General features: G+C 42.4%; 1 protein-coding gene across 4 annotated transcripts in view; it reads right to left on the reverse strand.

Moving 5' to 3' along the window:
* Positions 1-58: 58 nt before the first annotated feature.
* LOC308314218 (uncharacterized protein) overlaps positions 59-13,625 on the reverse strand; it is a 79,367-nt gene continuing 65,800 nt past the window's right edge. For 3 of the 4 annotated variants that reach the window (XM_080761717.1, XM_080761715.1, XM_080761714.1), the window contains 5 exons: positions 10,994-11,194; positions 10,222-10,503; positions 9,917-10,039; positions 8,348-8,540; positions 59-5,734 (listed from right to left, as the gene is read on the reverse strand). In XM_080761717.1, the coding sequence (XP_080617843.1) occupies positions 5,679-5,734; positions 8,348-8,540; positions 9,917-10,039; positions 10,222-10,503; positions 10,994-11,194 (855 nt within the window). In that variant the 3' untranslated portion in view covers positions 59-5,678. Of the gene's footprint in view, positions 5,735-8,342; positions 8,541-9,916; positions 10,040-10,221; positions 10,504-10,993; positions 11,195-13,625 lie in introns of all 4 variants that reach the window. The other variant, XM_080761716.1, reaches the window with a different exon arrangement.

The following is a 13,625-nucleotide window of genomic DNA, read 5'->3' on the forward strand; positions in this document are numbered from 1 at the left end:
CACTTAAGTACATACATTCTGAGACAGGCTTTGAAAACAAAGTATTCACATACAGAAAAACGGTCGACAGCCATAGTTATTTATTGAAGAGGAAGAATTAATGTACATGTCTAATGGTTTATGCCTCCAAAACAGGCAGAGTACAGATAAATAAAGCCTTATTATTTATTTATAAAAACAATCACGGATCATCCCACAAGAACAAAATCCACAGTCATCAAAACACTTTTGAAAATTCAAAATTTGTACACAGAACATATTTACATCATTTTGTTTGCTTTGCCCTTTTTCTCTTTTCTTTGTACATGAAAATAAAAACTTTGTACCTTCTTTGTTTTTAGTACAAATAAAATTGTAAAAATCTTTCTGGCATACAGTGCAAAACTGTAAGGTCTATAGTAATGATCTCTCAAAGCCACTGTTAATAGTTTAGTAATAATTATTCTAGTGCATTTAAAAAAAATGGGAACACAATTCTTGCTGATGAGTGCACTACACCCTCCAGAGGTGATGCTTTCAGCGCACAGGAGATTTGTTTTTTCACTTTGTTGATCCAAAGACAGAATAAAAATATCTTCAAAAATAAAATGATTATAAAGAAGAAAAACAAAAGGTTGTTGACTTTGATCCTTAGTAGAGGGCATGGTGTATTCATTTCATTTTCGAGGACTGCTATCATCACGCCTATATTATGTTTTTTAACACCTGCAAACCACATTATGAGCTTGTAGATCAGCTATCTTTGGTGTAAGCTTAGCCTAGTGTTCAAGTGGACGCACAACAAAACAGAAGAGGTGGGTTCAGTTCTGTGCTCTCTTTGGTAGTGAGTCACTGGAACAAAGGCCCTGAAGAAGCACACATGCAGGATGATAATTATGTGTCGCTCATTTTACACAGAGACACAACAACGGCAACATTAAATGACAGAGGCATTTTCTTTTGTGAAAGAAAATGAAAGTCATTTTATTGTCTACTCAGGCTTATGTTAACACCGCAGACAGTTTTTAAGTTGCTTGATTCAGTATTTAGATATTTGATATTTAAGTCTCTTCCGGTTATTTTCCAAAATTATTATTAAAAATAAATAAAAACAGTACATGAAAAAGCACGGCCTCCTCATGTATTGGAAGGACACTATCAGTCACCAGAAAAAAGGTTGGGTGTTTTCGATGAATCTATCATGGTTAAAATGGATTTTGGAGTTATAATGGGTTTGTATCGGAAAGAATATGAAATATCGAATTACTGAATCAAGTAACCTAAAACCAAAAATCACATAAGCCTGAGTAGATGATAAAATGACCAAACGTTTATTTTTTAAAGGGTGTTGTTGCGGCAGTTGAATACATTTATGAATATAACTAAAAGGTGGGAGACAATAAATTAACCCAACAAAGTTAATGGTCTCGTGAAAAATGTGTTCATTCCTAAACACAAGGCTATGCATGCAATTCCTTTATACAAGTTGTTAAAGCATCCATTTCCATGATTGTAGTCACTTTGTGACATCGCATGGAGATGCTAGCCTGGCTCCAGCCCTGAATCCCTACCATTAAAAAAATATCGAAGTGAAACGAAATGAAAATTCAGACTGATTGTCAGGCTATGGAGATGCCATATTATAATCACTGCCACAGTGCCCCCCAGGGGGTGAAAAGTGTAAGGACAATTCAACATTTCCTCTGGTATATTCATAGTGTGATAGTGTGAACGATGAACAAAAATACAATTTTGATTGTTTTGGCAACAGTATACTACGCAGCACGACTGAAAACATGATTCTCAGTCTCTTTGATTGTCTGTGAAAATAGCCACATGGCAGCATAATTATGTAAAATTGATATTGCATATTTAGGAAAACGAATCACGCTAATTTTTAATAGTTTGAATTCAGAACCAGAGCAGAAGGAAAAAAGCATAACATTTTTAACAGAAAAGAAAGATGGGGGTGGAAGCAAGATGAAATGATAGTAAAAAGAGAGAAGACAGAGAGAGACAGACAGGGGTTAAGGAGATGAGGCGAAAAATATCAAATAATCACCGGAGCGAGGGAGGGAGGAGAGGAGGAATGGCTGCTGTGCTTTCAGCCTCTTTTCAGCAGAGATGGCATGTTGTTGTTGGTGTGCATTATTCCTCCAGCTATGCCTATGAATCCCATTGGCCTCAGAGGGCCCAGGCAGGCAGAGCATGGGAGGAGAAAATCAATGTGCCGGAAATATAGATCTATGATGTATTACTGGGTGGATGGCGAGGCTTCAATGCAACCTCTGTGTGTGTGTGTGTGTGTGTGTGTGTGTGTGTGTGTGTGTGTGTGTGTGTGTGTGATATATAAAGAAATAATAGGTTGCAGAGGGGAAAATACACCAGTACAGTGATGGATCAAACAACTTTCCGTTCCGTAAATTCAGGATTTCTATAAAATCCATACATTGTAGACTCCTTTGGCATGAGAAGCAAATAACTGCTCTATTATCGTAACATTTTATTCAAATTAAAAGTCAACTAAACCGCCCTGCGACACAAAAACATGACACTTAACTTTTTTTCTTTCTATAAACCTTTTACACATTTATTTTGAAGGTAAAAGCACGAGATTGTCTCTGTCTTTTAAAGCTGGAAGCATGCAAGAATACTTCCTTACAAATATTACTACAAATATATACTTCAAACATCTATATACCTAAAGTGCTCATTAAAAAAAAAGAAGAAAAAATAATCTCTATAGCCATGGTCTTATTGCACTCCAGTGACGGACAAACAGAATGCTGTTGTATTGCAGTGATTGTCAACACTGACTTGTAGATTGTATATGATGGCAGTGACAAGCAGAACAGAAGCCTATTGAATTATACCCACTGATTGAAGGATGCACCCGCCCCTTCAAAGCACAACACTGTACATATTAAAACCCATTTAGACCTGATGCAGAGTAAAACACCTTTTCTGAAATGTTACTATTAGGCTATAGTCTGTCAGGTGGAAACCTCATATGTCATTCAAATAAAAATAAAATAATAGCAAAAGCTACTGCGTTTTGAGCGTTAATTTACGGGGGGAAAAACACACACACACAAAAAGGTTAGCATGTAAGAGGTTTTTGCCCGACAACAGCGGTATATATACAGTATATCATATACTGTATAGCAACAACTAAAATGACACAGAGGTGTTGCCAGGTTGAAAGGTATAGCAAGCAATCCAAGGTCTAAATGGGTAACAACAACACATGTAATCCGGTACAGTTAGCGAGTGATGCTAGTTAGTGAGAACAGAATCACCAGATATTAAATAATAGTGGTACAGGTATTTAACTCCATTAAAAACTCCTCCTTTTGAGAATAGGGGGATACTTAGTGGCTTTGCGTCAGTTTCGGAAATAAGTGGCTTCGAATATGGATGTCCTGTATTAATCAGGGGTGGCTATTACTCTCGGCAGATTTGGTCTCAGTTGTGATTGGATTTCATTACCTCTGAAGTAATTATGTACCCAACCAGGGCCCAGTATGCAAACATGGGGCGGGTTTAACACCAGAGGCATTTTCAGAGGCATTTTTTGATCCCCCCCTTGGAAATGCAGGTTCCACACAGAGATTCCAGACTAATACACACTTTACACAGTGATATGAATCTGGCCGTGGCAGACTAGGATGACTCCAGTATCCAATACCTCCACATGGATACGGAGGGACATTCCCAGCAGTGATCGTCTCAAAAAGCAACCACACACACACTCTAGTTCTAAGACTGACAAAAAAGGGATCAGCAACACTTGAGTCTAGCGTCATCATGACGAGACAAAAAGTCAGCACAGGCCTTCAGTTTGTCCCGGACCATCCAGTTTCAATGGATCAACGATTCAAAAGGAATATTAAAATCTAATTTAGATTTGTGGACATTCGCCGGACACTTTTTTGGTTCCAGTTCCGAACCAACTTTTAGGGTTCTGAACCAATTCATTCTCAGTGGAAACACTGAGAACCAGTTCGGTTCAACCTCGGTGGAAAAGGGACCAGAGAGAACCGTTGTCTCTATCTGGCCAGGCTCTCTGCTGGTGAAACTGACTCGTCATCCATTAGTCATGTCTGGGGTTGTGACTGTGCGTGTGTGTGTGTGGTTCACATGTGCACTAAACAGCACAGCAGTGCATCCTAATGACTCTACTACTGGTCTAACCTTATTGTGTGTGTGCGCGTATACGTGTGTGTGTGTGTGTGTGTGTGTGTACTGTGGAAGATAAGCAGAAAATACTGGATTGACTAAATTGCCTCGGGGGAGGAGGGTGTTGCTAAACTCCATCCTTACAGAGAACCTGACGTCACTCCCTCATCCCCTTGGTCACGGAAGTGTTTTCTCTATGGAAAATAACATTGGTTATCTTCGTCTCATATAAAAGAAAACTGTCCCAGAGCTATTGTCAGGAAGGTGGCTCTGTATAGTTTACGATAGTTAGTCAGTCAGTCACTCATCGTTTCCTTGTCAGATGCTTCATATCCATATGAGCCAAGCAAGCCGCCTGGATTGCGTGAATTACGTCAGAATTTCGGTGCTCTATAGAAAACCACTAACAGTTCCTGGTTCATCAGGCATAGAATGAAACCAAAACCCAGGAGGACACAAATCCTTAGTGTTCCTCCGAGATAAAAAGTTGGGGGGGGGGGGGGCTTTCTTTGAAATAATTTAAAACAGCATCATAGTCAATGACATGTTCTTGTGAGATGTTAAAACAGTGGTTCTCCATGGACATCTGGAAACATTTTTGTGCCAGGGACCCCCAATAGTGAAGATTACATTTGCAAATATTTTCCCCCAAAAAACGCTGGCTCACGAGTCACGACTCGCTTGTAGATTTGCTATTTTCATATATAGCCCAAGTATATAAATGAAGGTTAACGTGACTAAATTGATTTGTCATGCTATTTAAGTGTTTCCATTGGGGACCCCTCAAGGACCACTGTGAGAACCACTGCATTAAAACATGTGAAGACCAGTCAGAACATTACATGTTAGAATTAGCAACATAACAAAAACAGACCACTAGGTTATTATTGCTTTGTGTTTAAAGCTTCCATCTGCTACAAAGTGAACTCGTTAAAGCCGGGAGAGGAGATAGATGTGTGCTGGTCCTCCTCGCGCCACAAAGGGACCCAAAGGAAGTCCCTCAAATAAAAGGTCACTTAAAATCTCTTCACAGTTGGCTGGAAGAACTTTAAAAAATAAAAAATAAGAAAGAAAGAAATCTAGTTCACTCTCTCTTTTCCCTCTCTCTGATCGTCATAGTACTGTACTGGAGCCTGTCTTCATAACCTCAGAGTTATGACAGAAAGCGCTGCAGGCAGACTGCAATGCAAGGCACAATGGAAACATCAACAGAGTCAAAGTCCTCCTCACTTAACTTTGACACCTGCCCCCCCCCCCCCCCATAAAATGACGTATGGGAAATGTAGTCCTATCATCCTGGGGGGGTTGTTCGTTAAAGCAATTTTTTGTGTTTGGGTTTTTTTTGTGTGTGTGTGCACGGATCTACCGTGAGTGTGTCTGTCTGTCTCCCAGACTGTCTGACAGACAGAGAGGCTTTGGACACCTGTCCTGTCCTTGAGTCCAGACGATCCGAGTCGTCCGGATGAGAACGCCTCCGTCTCCACTGAGAGCCCCGTGGACGATGTGGTCCAACGTCAGCATCAGCAGAAGATGTCCCCGTCGCTCTGAGGTTCTGCCGTTACAGTGGCCTTACCATCTGGAGATAATCAAAGATAATAAGAGAGAAGCATGCTTTTTTTTATATATACATCAACGAATTGACACAAATACATTGCTATTTTATCTCTCAAAAATAGCGAGAATAGCCTGTAGTGTATACACAATCACAACACATTGTGAGATTGTAGATGTGATATACCAGTAAGAGGCCTGAGGGTGTAAAGCGTGCACCCATCCGCCTGGTTGACAGCAGACTGCTGGGCGAGTGCTGGTGCTATGGCATCGGGGGTCAGATCAACATTTGGAATGAATTCTGTACTGGCCATAATGGAGCGTGTCTTGAGTGTAAAAGGTTTGATGAGGTCAGATCAACATATGGAATGTCAGAACAGGTCAGCTCCATATACAGTATGGAGGTCTAAGGGTGGCAGCGGGTGCAGTGTCTTGAGTGTACAGGGTTTGATGAAGGCCCAGGTAGGGCTGGGCCTTAATTTTCGGGCCTGTTGAGAACTCTAGTTTTCGCCGGCTGCCAGGCGCGGCTGCACTAATAACTTTGGGGCACGCCCGTCTAGAGTTTAAATGGACAAGTATCAGTCAAAAGGGACACATCGAAGAGGAAGGATGGATGGGGAAGGATCAACATAGGGAATGTCAGAACAGGTCAGCTCAAAAACTAGCCAAGATGTACCCTGGTTTTGATGCTGGCTGTCCGAGATGCCAGCACAAGCCTGCCACGCTGGGTCACATGTTCTGGTCATGCCAATCTTTAGTCAGGTTTTGGGAGAAAATTTTCGAGGCGGTGTCTTATGTATGTGGTGGAACGGTGGATCCCTGCCCAGTGATTGCTGTTTTTGGGGTGTCGCCAACCGAGGAACGGCTCACGGGTCTTCAGGCAAACGCTGTGGCATTCACAGCGCTTTTGGCTCGTAGATTGATACTTCGACAATGGAAGTCGGGGACACCTCCCTCATTCAAACAGTGGGTCAAAGAGGTTCTCTCCATGATTCCCCTAGAGAAACTAAGGTACAACCGTAGTGGTTCTAAAGATAGATACATTATGACTTGGACCCCTTTCATAGAGTTTGTAGAAAGTATAACTTTCACTTAAACCCATATTCCCCTGTACAATCTGATACCTCACACCAAACCTGACATTGGCCAACCTCTGGTTAGAGGCCCTCAGTAAGTAGACAGTTGGATACAGAGCAACTTACTATCTAAACTGAAAGATGGATACAATGTATGTAACCTAGATACCATACCCTGATGGAAAATACTATTTATTTTATTATTATTATTTTATTTTAATTTTATTTTTTGTTCATTAGTACTTTCAAAACTATTTTACTAATTACTTTTACTGTCTTGTACTGTCTGTCTTTGTTTTATTTGTCTTGTTCTGACCTTGATTTGGGGGGAGGGGGGGATATTTACATGTCGGATACAACAAAATGTACACATATGTTTTTTCATTTATTCAACAATAAAAATCAAAATAAAGTGTTAAAAAAAAAAGAACAGGTCAGCTCCATATATGGAGATCTAAGGGTTTGAGGTCAGATGTAGAGTTGCTGGCCAATATTGATGTTGATTGAGGAATATCCATATATAGGCTTAATATTGATGACATCAGGGCATGAACATATATGGTCATACCTGGGGGTGATTAACTAACTAACTACGGTAACTAACTAACTGACGGGAATTGCACATTTTCATAGTAAATGTAGTCTCTCAAGACAGACTGTTGCCTCGCGTCACCTGCGGTCGCAATTAACAGTTGTACCCCTACACAGCACAGACATCTTGGTCAGATCAAACTCATTCACCTCATTTCAGGGATCGCTCCGTGTCAGACTGCGAGACATGTTTCTGTCAACATCATTGTTAAGATGCCACGCAATTCTATGTTCACTTCCCATGTCACCATGTCACTTTTGGTTGAGCTGAAGGTTGATACAGAAGCTTCACTGTTTATTCTGAATCTGATGCCTGTCTGCTGACGAAATAAGAACAACACTCAAGCTGTCATCTCACAGCTGGTTCAGGATGTACATTTCACTATGTCATGTTCTGCATCAGGCAGGATGATTGTATAGGGGTCTATACATCTGTATACCTTTACTTGTTTAAAAGGATATGCCTTTCACCCAGAAAAAACACGACTTATTGCGAACGCAGTGAGCACTTACTATGAGACCTAGCAGATCATGTCTGTCTGTGTGTGTGTCTGTGTGTCCCCCTTTTGTGTGTGTGTTCTTCGTGATGCCGCCATCGATGGGCCGCGCGTGTCTGTGTGTGTGCGCTGATGGGTCGTTAAGCGTGCGCCTAATCCAGGTTGTGTTATACAAATGTGAGGAACTTCCTTTATTTCACTACATTGTTTTAAATAGTTTATCCCATTTTGGGCAGGAACCCCTTTTGGTGTTTCAAACATTATGTTATAATTTAGCTATTTTAGAAAAATCGTGAAAATATTTATTTCAGAAAACTGGAGGATTTAGAAGAATTCTTAAAAATTTCGAGGTCAGGCCTAAATTATTATTTTAAACCAAAAATCCTCTCTCTCACACTTGGCACACACGCCAGTGTGCCAGTGATCACCCTCCTTTGTGCCAATGTTGGCTGATCTACTGTATACGTACTGTACCTGTGTCTCCACCCTTGCCCTTCTTCTTCTTCTTGTCCTTCTTATCCTTGGCTTTGGTCAACTGCAGTAGCCTGGAGGCCTCTTTGTCGCCCGCCGGAGGCTTGGAGGACGAGAAGAAGTTCTTGGAGAGCCTCTTGGATCCGATACGGAGGAAGGGTTCTTTGGTTGGAGCAGAAGACGACAGCAGCTCTACCTGCCATACAACAACAACAACAGCACCATCCAAGTCAGTGGTTCTCCTTTTTTTCCTCTCTTTGTTTATTTTGATGGTACACCGCATATTTAAGGGCTTTAGATTAATATAATCAAGTATTTGCAGCTTTGATTCACAAAAATCCAGCGGAAAATAGTCCCATGGTTTGTTGTTGAAGAGAAAAACATGCCGCCATTACGATGCAAAACGAAACCACACTGCACAGCATGTTGTAGTCCAAACAAACCCCGTTCACTTCCATTTAACTCATTTTCCCAGAAGCCCTAGCAGCCCAGAGCATGGCTAGATTTCCGGTTTAGTCATCATAACGCGGCGGCCTCGTCACCAGGTCCGCGACAAATCCGCTGTTTCTTTTTAATTATAAACGGCGAATTAAACACATTAAACAAATAGTATTAAGCAGCACCGACACATGGATTAAATAGCGAGGAACGCAGTAGAACAATATAATCAGTGTAAATACACCGGAATAAGCAAAGATCCTAATTTACTCCCCCCCAAAAAATAAAATAATAATAATAATAAAAAAGTAAAATAACAAAAACAAGCACACAACACACACACACGGCAAAATACATATGGCCTCTATCGGGTGGAAACCTCATACTGTATGTCCTTTTCAGGATTCAAAACACAACACAAGCTTGTGGGTCTGGTACTTTTGATGCTTTTGTGTGACGCTGTAATTGGTGTAAAGTTTGGACGTTAAACCAACTTTTACGACTTAATTATAGCTCTAGGCTATAGGCATTCATTCATTTGTGAAAGACAGACATAATAATGGCATGAGCTAAAATAATTAAGTACTACACTATACTGTATTACACCATATGATCTTTTATTTGATCCACTGCAATAATAATAAGAGAAAAAAGTTGGTTTTATAAGTTAGCATTAGCCTCTTTAGGTCCTGTGAGTCTGCAGTGTTCTTCTCTCATACGCACATTTTAAATAATAAAGTGAAAATGTTAACACATTTTTAAAATCCATTTATCTCGGATTTCATTCCCCGGATTCTTTATTCACGGCTCATAACTAAAGCATCAGCGTTTTTACATCCGGTTCATGGGGGGTGTGCACACTTATTTTCTCTCCAGACGGTTGTCGGTCTAATGACAGTCGGACTGATAGTAAGTCGGAACTAAAGCCTGTACCCGTACATTGCCCGTGAGTTTATGGTCTTCAAAATAAGAGCACACTCTGAAAAGACCGTGGCTGAATCTAAACACAGCGAGAAATACATCTGCCAGTAAATGAAAATGAGTACGGAAGAAAATCGGTTTCTGCCCGACAGCAACTATATTAATTCTTTGACATGAAAGAGCTTGAGAAGCATTGCTATGATTCTAAGCTACCTCTTGGACGTGTTCCGCTGTCTCTCTGGGCTCCAGGTGGTCCAGAGACCCAGAGCTGTGGAACCTCAGGGAGTCTTCAGAGGTGGTGGAAGGGGTCCGCTGGTACCTCTGCAGCTTACTCGACTGGAGGTGCACACACACACACACACACACACACACACACACACACACACACACACACACACACACACACGCACACACACACACACACACTTATTGAACTATTTTCAAATGTTTTAAAATAGTAACAAATTGCAAATAAGTTGAGGAATAAGGGGTAAGATAGGGTCCACAGTCTCTCTCACTTCCTCTCTCCTGGTGGCCTCCATCCTCTCCGTCTCTCTCCTCACCGCCTCCTTGTCTCTCTCCAGCCTCCTCTGCGCCTCCTTGAGCCTCTCCAGGTCTCTGTGGAGGTCGTCCTTCCTGCGGTGGAGGTCCTCTCCGTCCTCCTCCACCTCCCTGCGCCTCCTGGCCGCCTCCCGCTCCTCCTCCGTCAGCTTGTCCTCCCTCTCTGCCAGCGTCCGCTCCCTCAGCTCCCACTCCCTCTCTCGTCTCCTCCTCTCCTCCTGATGCGCCGCCTGTTGTTTCTGTGCACCAACCAATGACAACGTTGGTACCCATTCAGGAATCCATTGCTCTGCTTTTGATATCCCCATATGTACATTCATTTAAAAAAATCATAAAATAAAAAATCATTCACACAATTCTGGAGATATAAGGCAGCCGCTGGTAATGATCTGATAATTGATTGGGGGATCGATCGTACTGGATATAAATATTCTGTGACTACTTAAAGCAGTGGTTTTCAACCAGTGGTCCTTGAGAGGTTTCCAGGTGGTCTCCAGATAAATGATGGAGAGTTGGTAACCAATTTTCACATTTTCACGATTTTTCAAGCTCGTAGCAGGGCACTCTGTGCCGCACTACGAGCTTGTAAATCTGCTATTTTTCAATAGCTAAAGTATAACATAATACTTAAAACACCAAAAGGGGTTCCTGCCCTGTATGGGATAAATAATGGGCCTTGAACTACTGTGTCAAAGAGCTCAATGCATAAAGAAGTTCTCCGGGTCTCACCTGGAGGCTGGCGGCCTCCTGCCTCTGCCTCTCCAGACTCCTCTGTTTCTCCTGCTCGATGAGGGAGGGCGGCCGGGAGGAGGAGCAGGAGGACAGCGAGGAGGACGAGGAGTGTCTGGAGGAGGAGGAGGCGGTGGCCAGACGCTCACTGAGCGACGCACGCTGCTCCTCCATGAACGAGTCCTGCTGCACCACCACGGCCTGCAGACACAATTCAATTCAATTCAATTCTCTCGGTGCAAATAGTGCAGGAATGGTTGTGTTATATTCGATATCCTTCTCCTATCACAGTACTGTAGCTCATGTTGCAGTGTTTGCACATTGTTTTGGTACAGTGGACAGACGGTTATAGGGAATGTAGCTCGGTTTCCACTTCATTTTGCATAGTCTGTCTTCTCTAGGAAAACAAGTCTGCCTATGGCGGCCTTTCTCGATCACAAGACTGAGTGCTCACTGAGTCCTATAGTCAAGATCTTGACCTAGTCAAGATTTTGTTTTGGGTCGGTCACGGTGATCAGGTATTCTGCCACAGTGTATTCTCTGTTTAGGACCTGATATTCTAGTTTACTCTGCATTTGGGTTGCTTCTTTCCAATGTGTCAGATAGCTTTCCTTTTGCTGTTTTATATATGTTTTATGCTGGTTTAGTGACTAAATTAGTTTTCTATCTGGTGGCAATGTTTGTGTACAGACTTCCAGGACCAGCTGGCTGAGGGGACATCTGGCTAGAGTTTGGCTGTGTGTGAGTGCCACTACGGCTGGCCAAATGGAGACATTTTATTAACCGGTTACCGTCAGGCCTTGCCGGCTAATTAACCGTGAGCGATTGCAGCGACAGTGGAAATAAATACATATCTTCAGGTTTTAACGCACCTTCAGTCCCCAAGCCTCTAGTCTGGCTTTGGCCATACTGATAACATGAATTCACTCTCGCTTCATCCCCAATATGATATCATAGTGGGGAGGAGGCATGAGTGAATCCACGTTGTCTCTGACAAAGCCAGGCTACCAAGACTCCTCCACCGCATCGTTTAGTTTACCTACCAGCCAGTTGTCTGCAGTGTGTCTTTCGGGCATACTCTGTGTCAATAAGACGGCTGAATTAACGTTCGACTCCTCACCAATATAGTGGCACATAATGGTCAAATATCTCTCTGTGGTGAGTCCAACAGTCGAGCCACATGCGTAAACTCCAGTAGCCAGTTCATGTGCATGAATAGTACGGTGATGCAGACAACGTAATGGCCACCATCCCGTGCCGGCGGTAAAATAAAATGATATACCTATACATACAGTGATGAAATGATCAAAGTTTGGCGAAAGCTGCTGCTAGCACACACCTGCCCCGTTATTGTTTGTCGGGTACCAATTTCTTAATGGTTATCGGTTGGCCAGCCCTAACACACACTCACTAGGGCCGCAGTCACATCTATCAGACAAGCGTCTTATGGTTGTCTGATGAAAAGCATCAGACAAGACAGCTCCCAATGCATTTCTAATGGGAGTCACGTGGTTTCATCAGACAAACGTGTTTCATGGGGGGGGGGGGGGGGGGGGGCAAGACACAAGACACAAAACATTTTGTAGGCGACAAGCTGAAGAACAGGGCGGCACCTCAGACAAGACAAAAAGGGTTGGGTTTACCCGCCAACCAATAGGAGAGAAGGTCCGTTTGTTACGCTGCACTGGGCGGTCTTTTCACACTCTGAGTCTGTTGTTTTTTTCTGCATAGTGCAGACACGGAAGAGGAAAGAGCCTATGCACTTTCGTAACGAAAATGATTTTTATTGTTAAGTAGTTTGGTCTGTTCCAGTAAGCAATTCAACAGGAAAATATAATCCCTGCCCGTCGTGGCCGAACAGAAAATTAAAACAAACGTTATAATTCAAGGTGCATGCATTTTATCATTCACTCCTAACCTAGCTCTGGTCTATATAGCCTAATGCTTATATAATTCAGGTGTCGCGTCGACTCCGTTCAGATCTCTCGTTCCACCTCGTATCAGTTTGTTATTCCACCCGACCCATAATCAATAGTTATCCGTCTGACTGCACGGACCAACGATATAAAAGGACATCAGTGCTTTACACAGAGGATGCGACATTATAAATGAAGGCCTACTTCAAACCATTCCATATGATTTGGTTGTTAAAATAAAATAAAACTGTTAATATGAATGAACATGTTTTCCGTTCGCATGGGCAGTGCGCATTGGACTGGATATTATGAAACAGTCGTAGCCATGACTTATATTTCTGAAAATGCTACTGCTCCCAAACAATCATTTTGGGCATGAAATGTTGAAGGATAAATGTAGATGTGATAATGATGTGCCGTGTTGGCTATGCCCAATGGGCCTACTGTACATTAGGCCTACTTCAGATTATGGTTCAAATATGATTCCCCCCCTTTTTTTTCTCTCTTTTTTTAATAACATTAACATCGAGGTGTCCACTGGCAATGCCAAAGCAGTGGCATGCACTCTTCAATCTGTCGTCTCCTCTCCTGAAGTAACGCTGAACGGTCGGACTGCAGATAGGAGAGAGCCGTGCGCCCAGGCGCAACTATAGGCTCCAACTTGGAGACGCATGTCATCTCTTATCCTATATTTCGCCTATAGCCTGCATCGACGT

This window comes from Protomyctophum bolini, assembly GCF_963924005.1.
Source record: "Protomyctophum bolini genome assembly, chromosome: 4".
NCBI lineage: Eukaryota > Metazoa > Chordata > Actinopteri > Myctophiformes > Myctophidae > Protomyctophum > Protomyctophum bolini.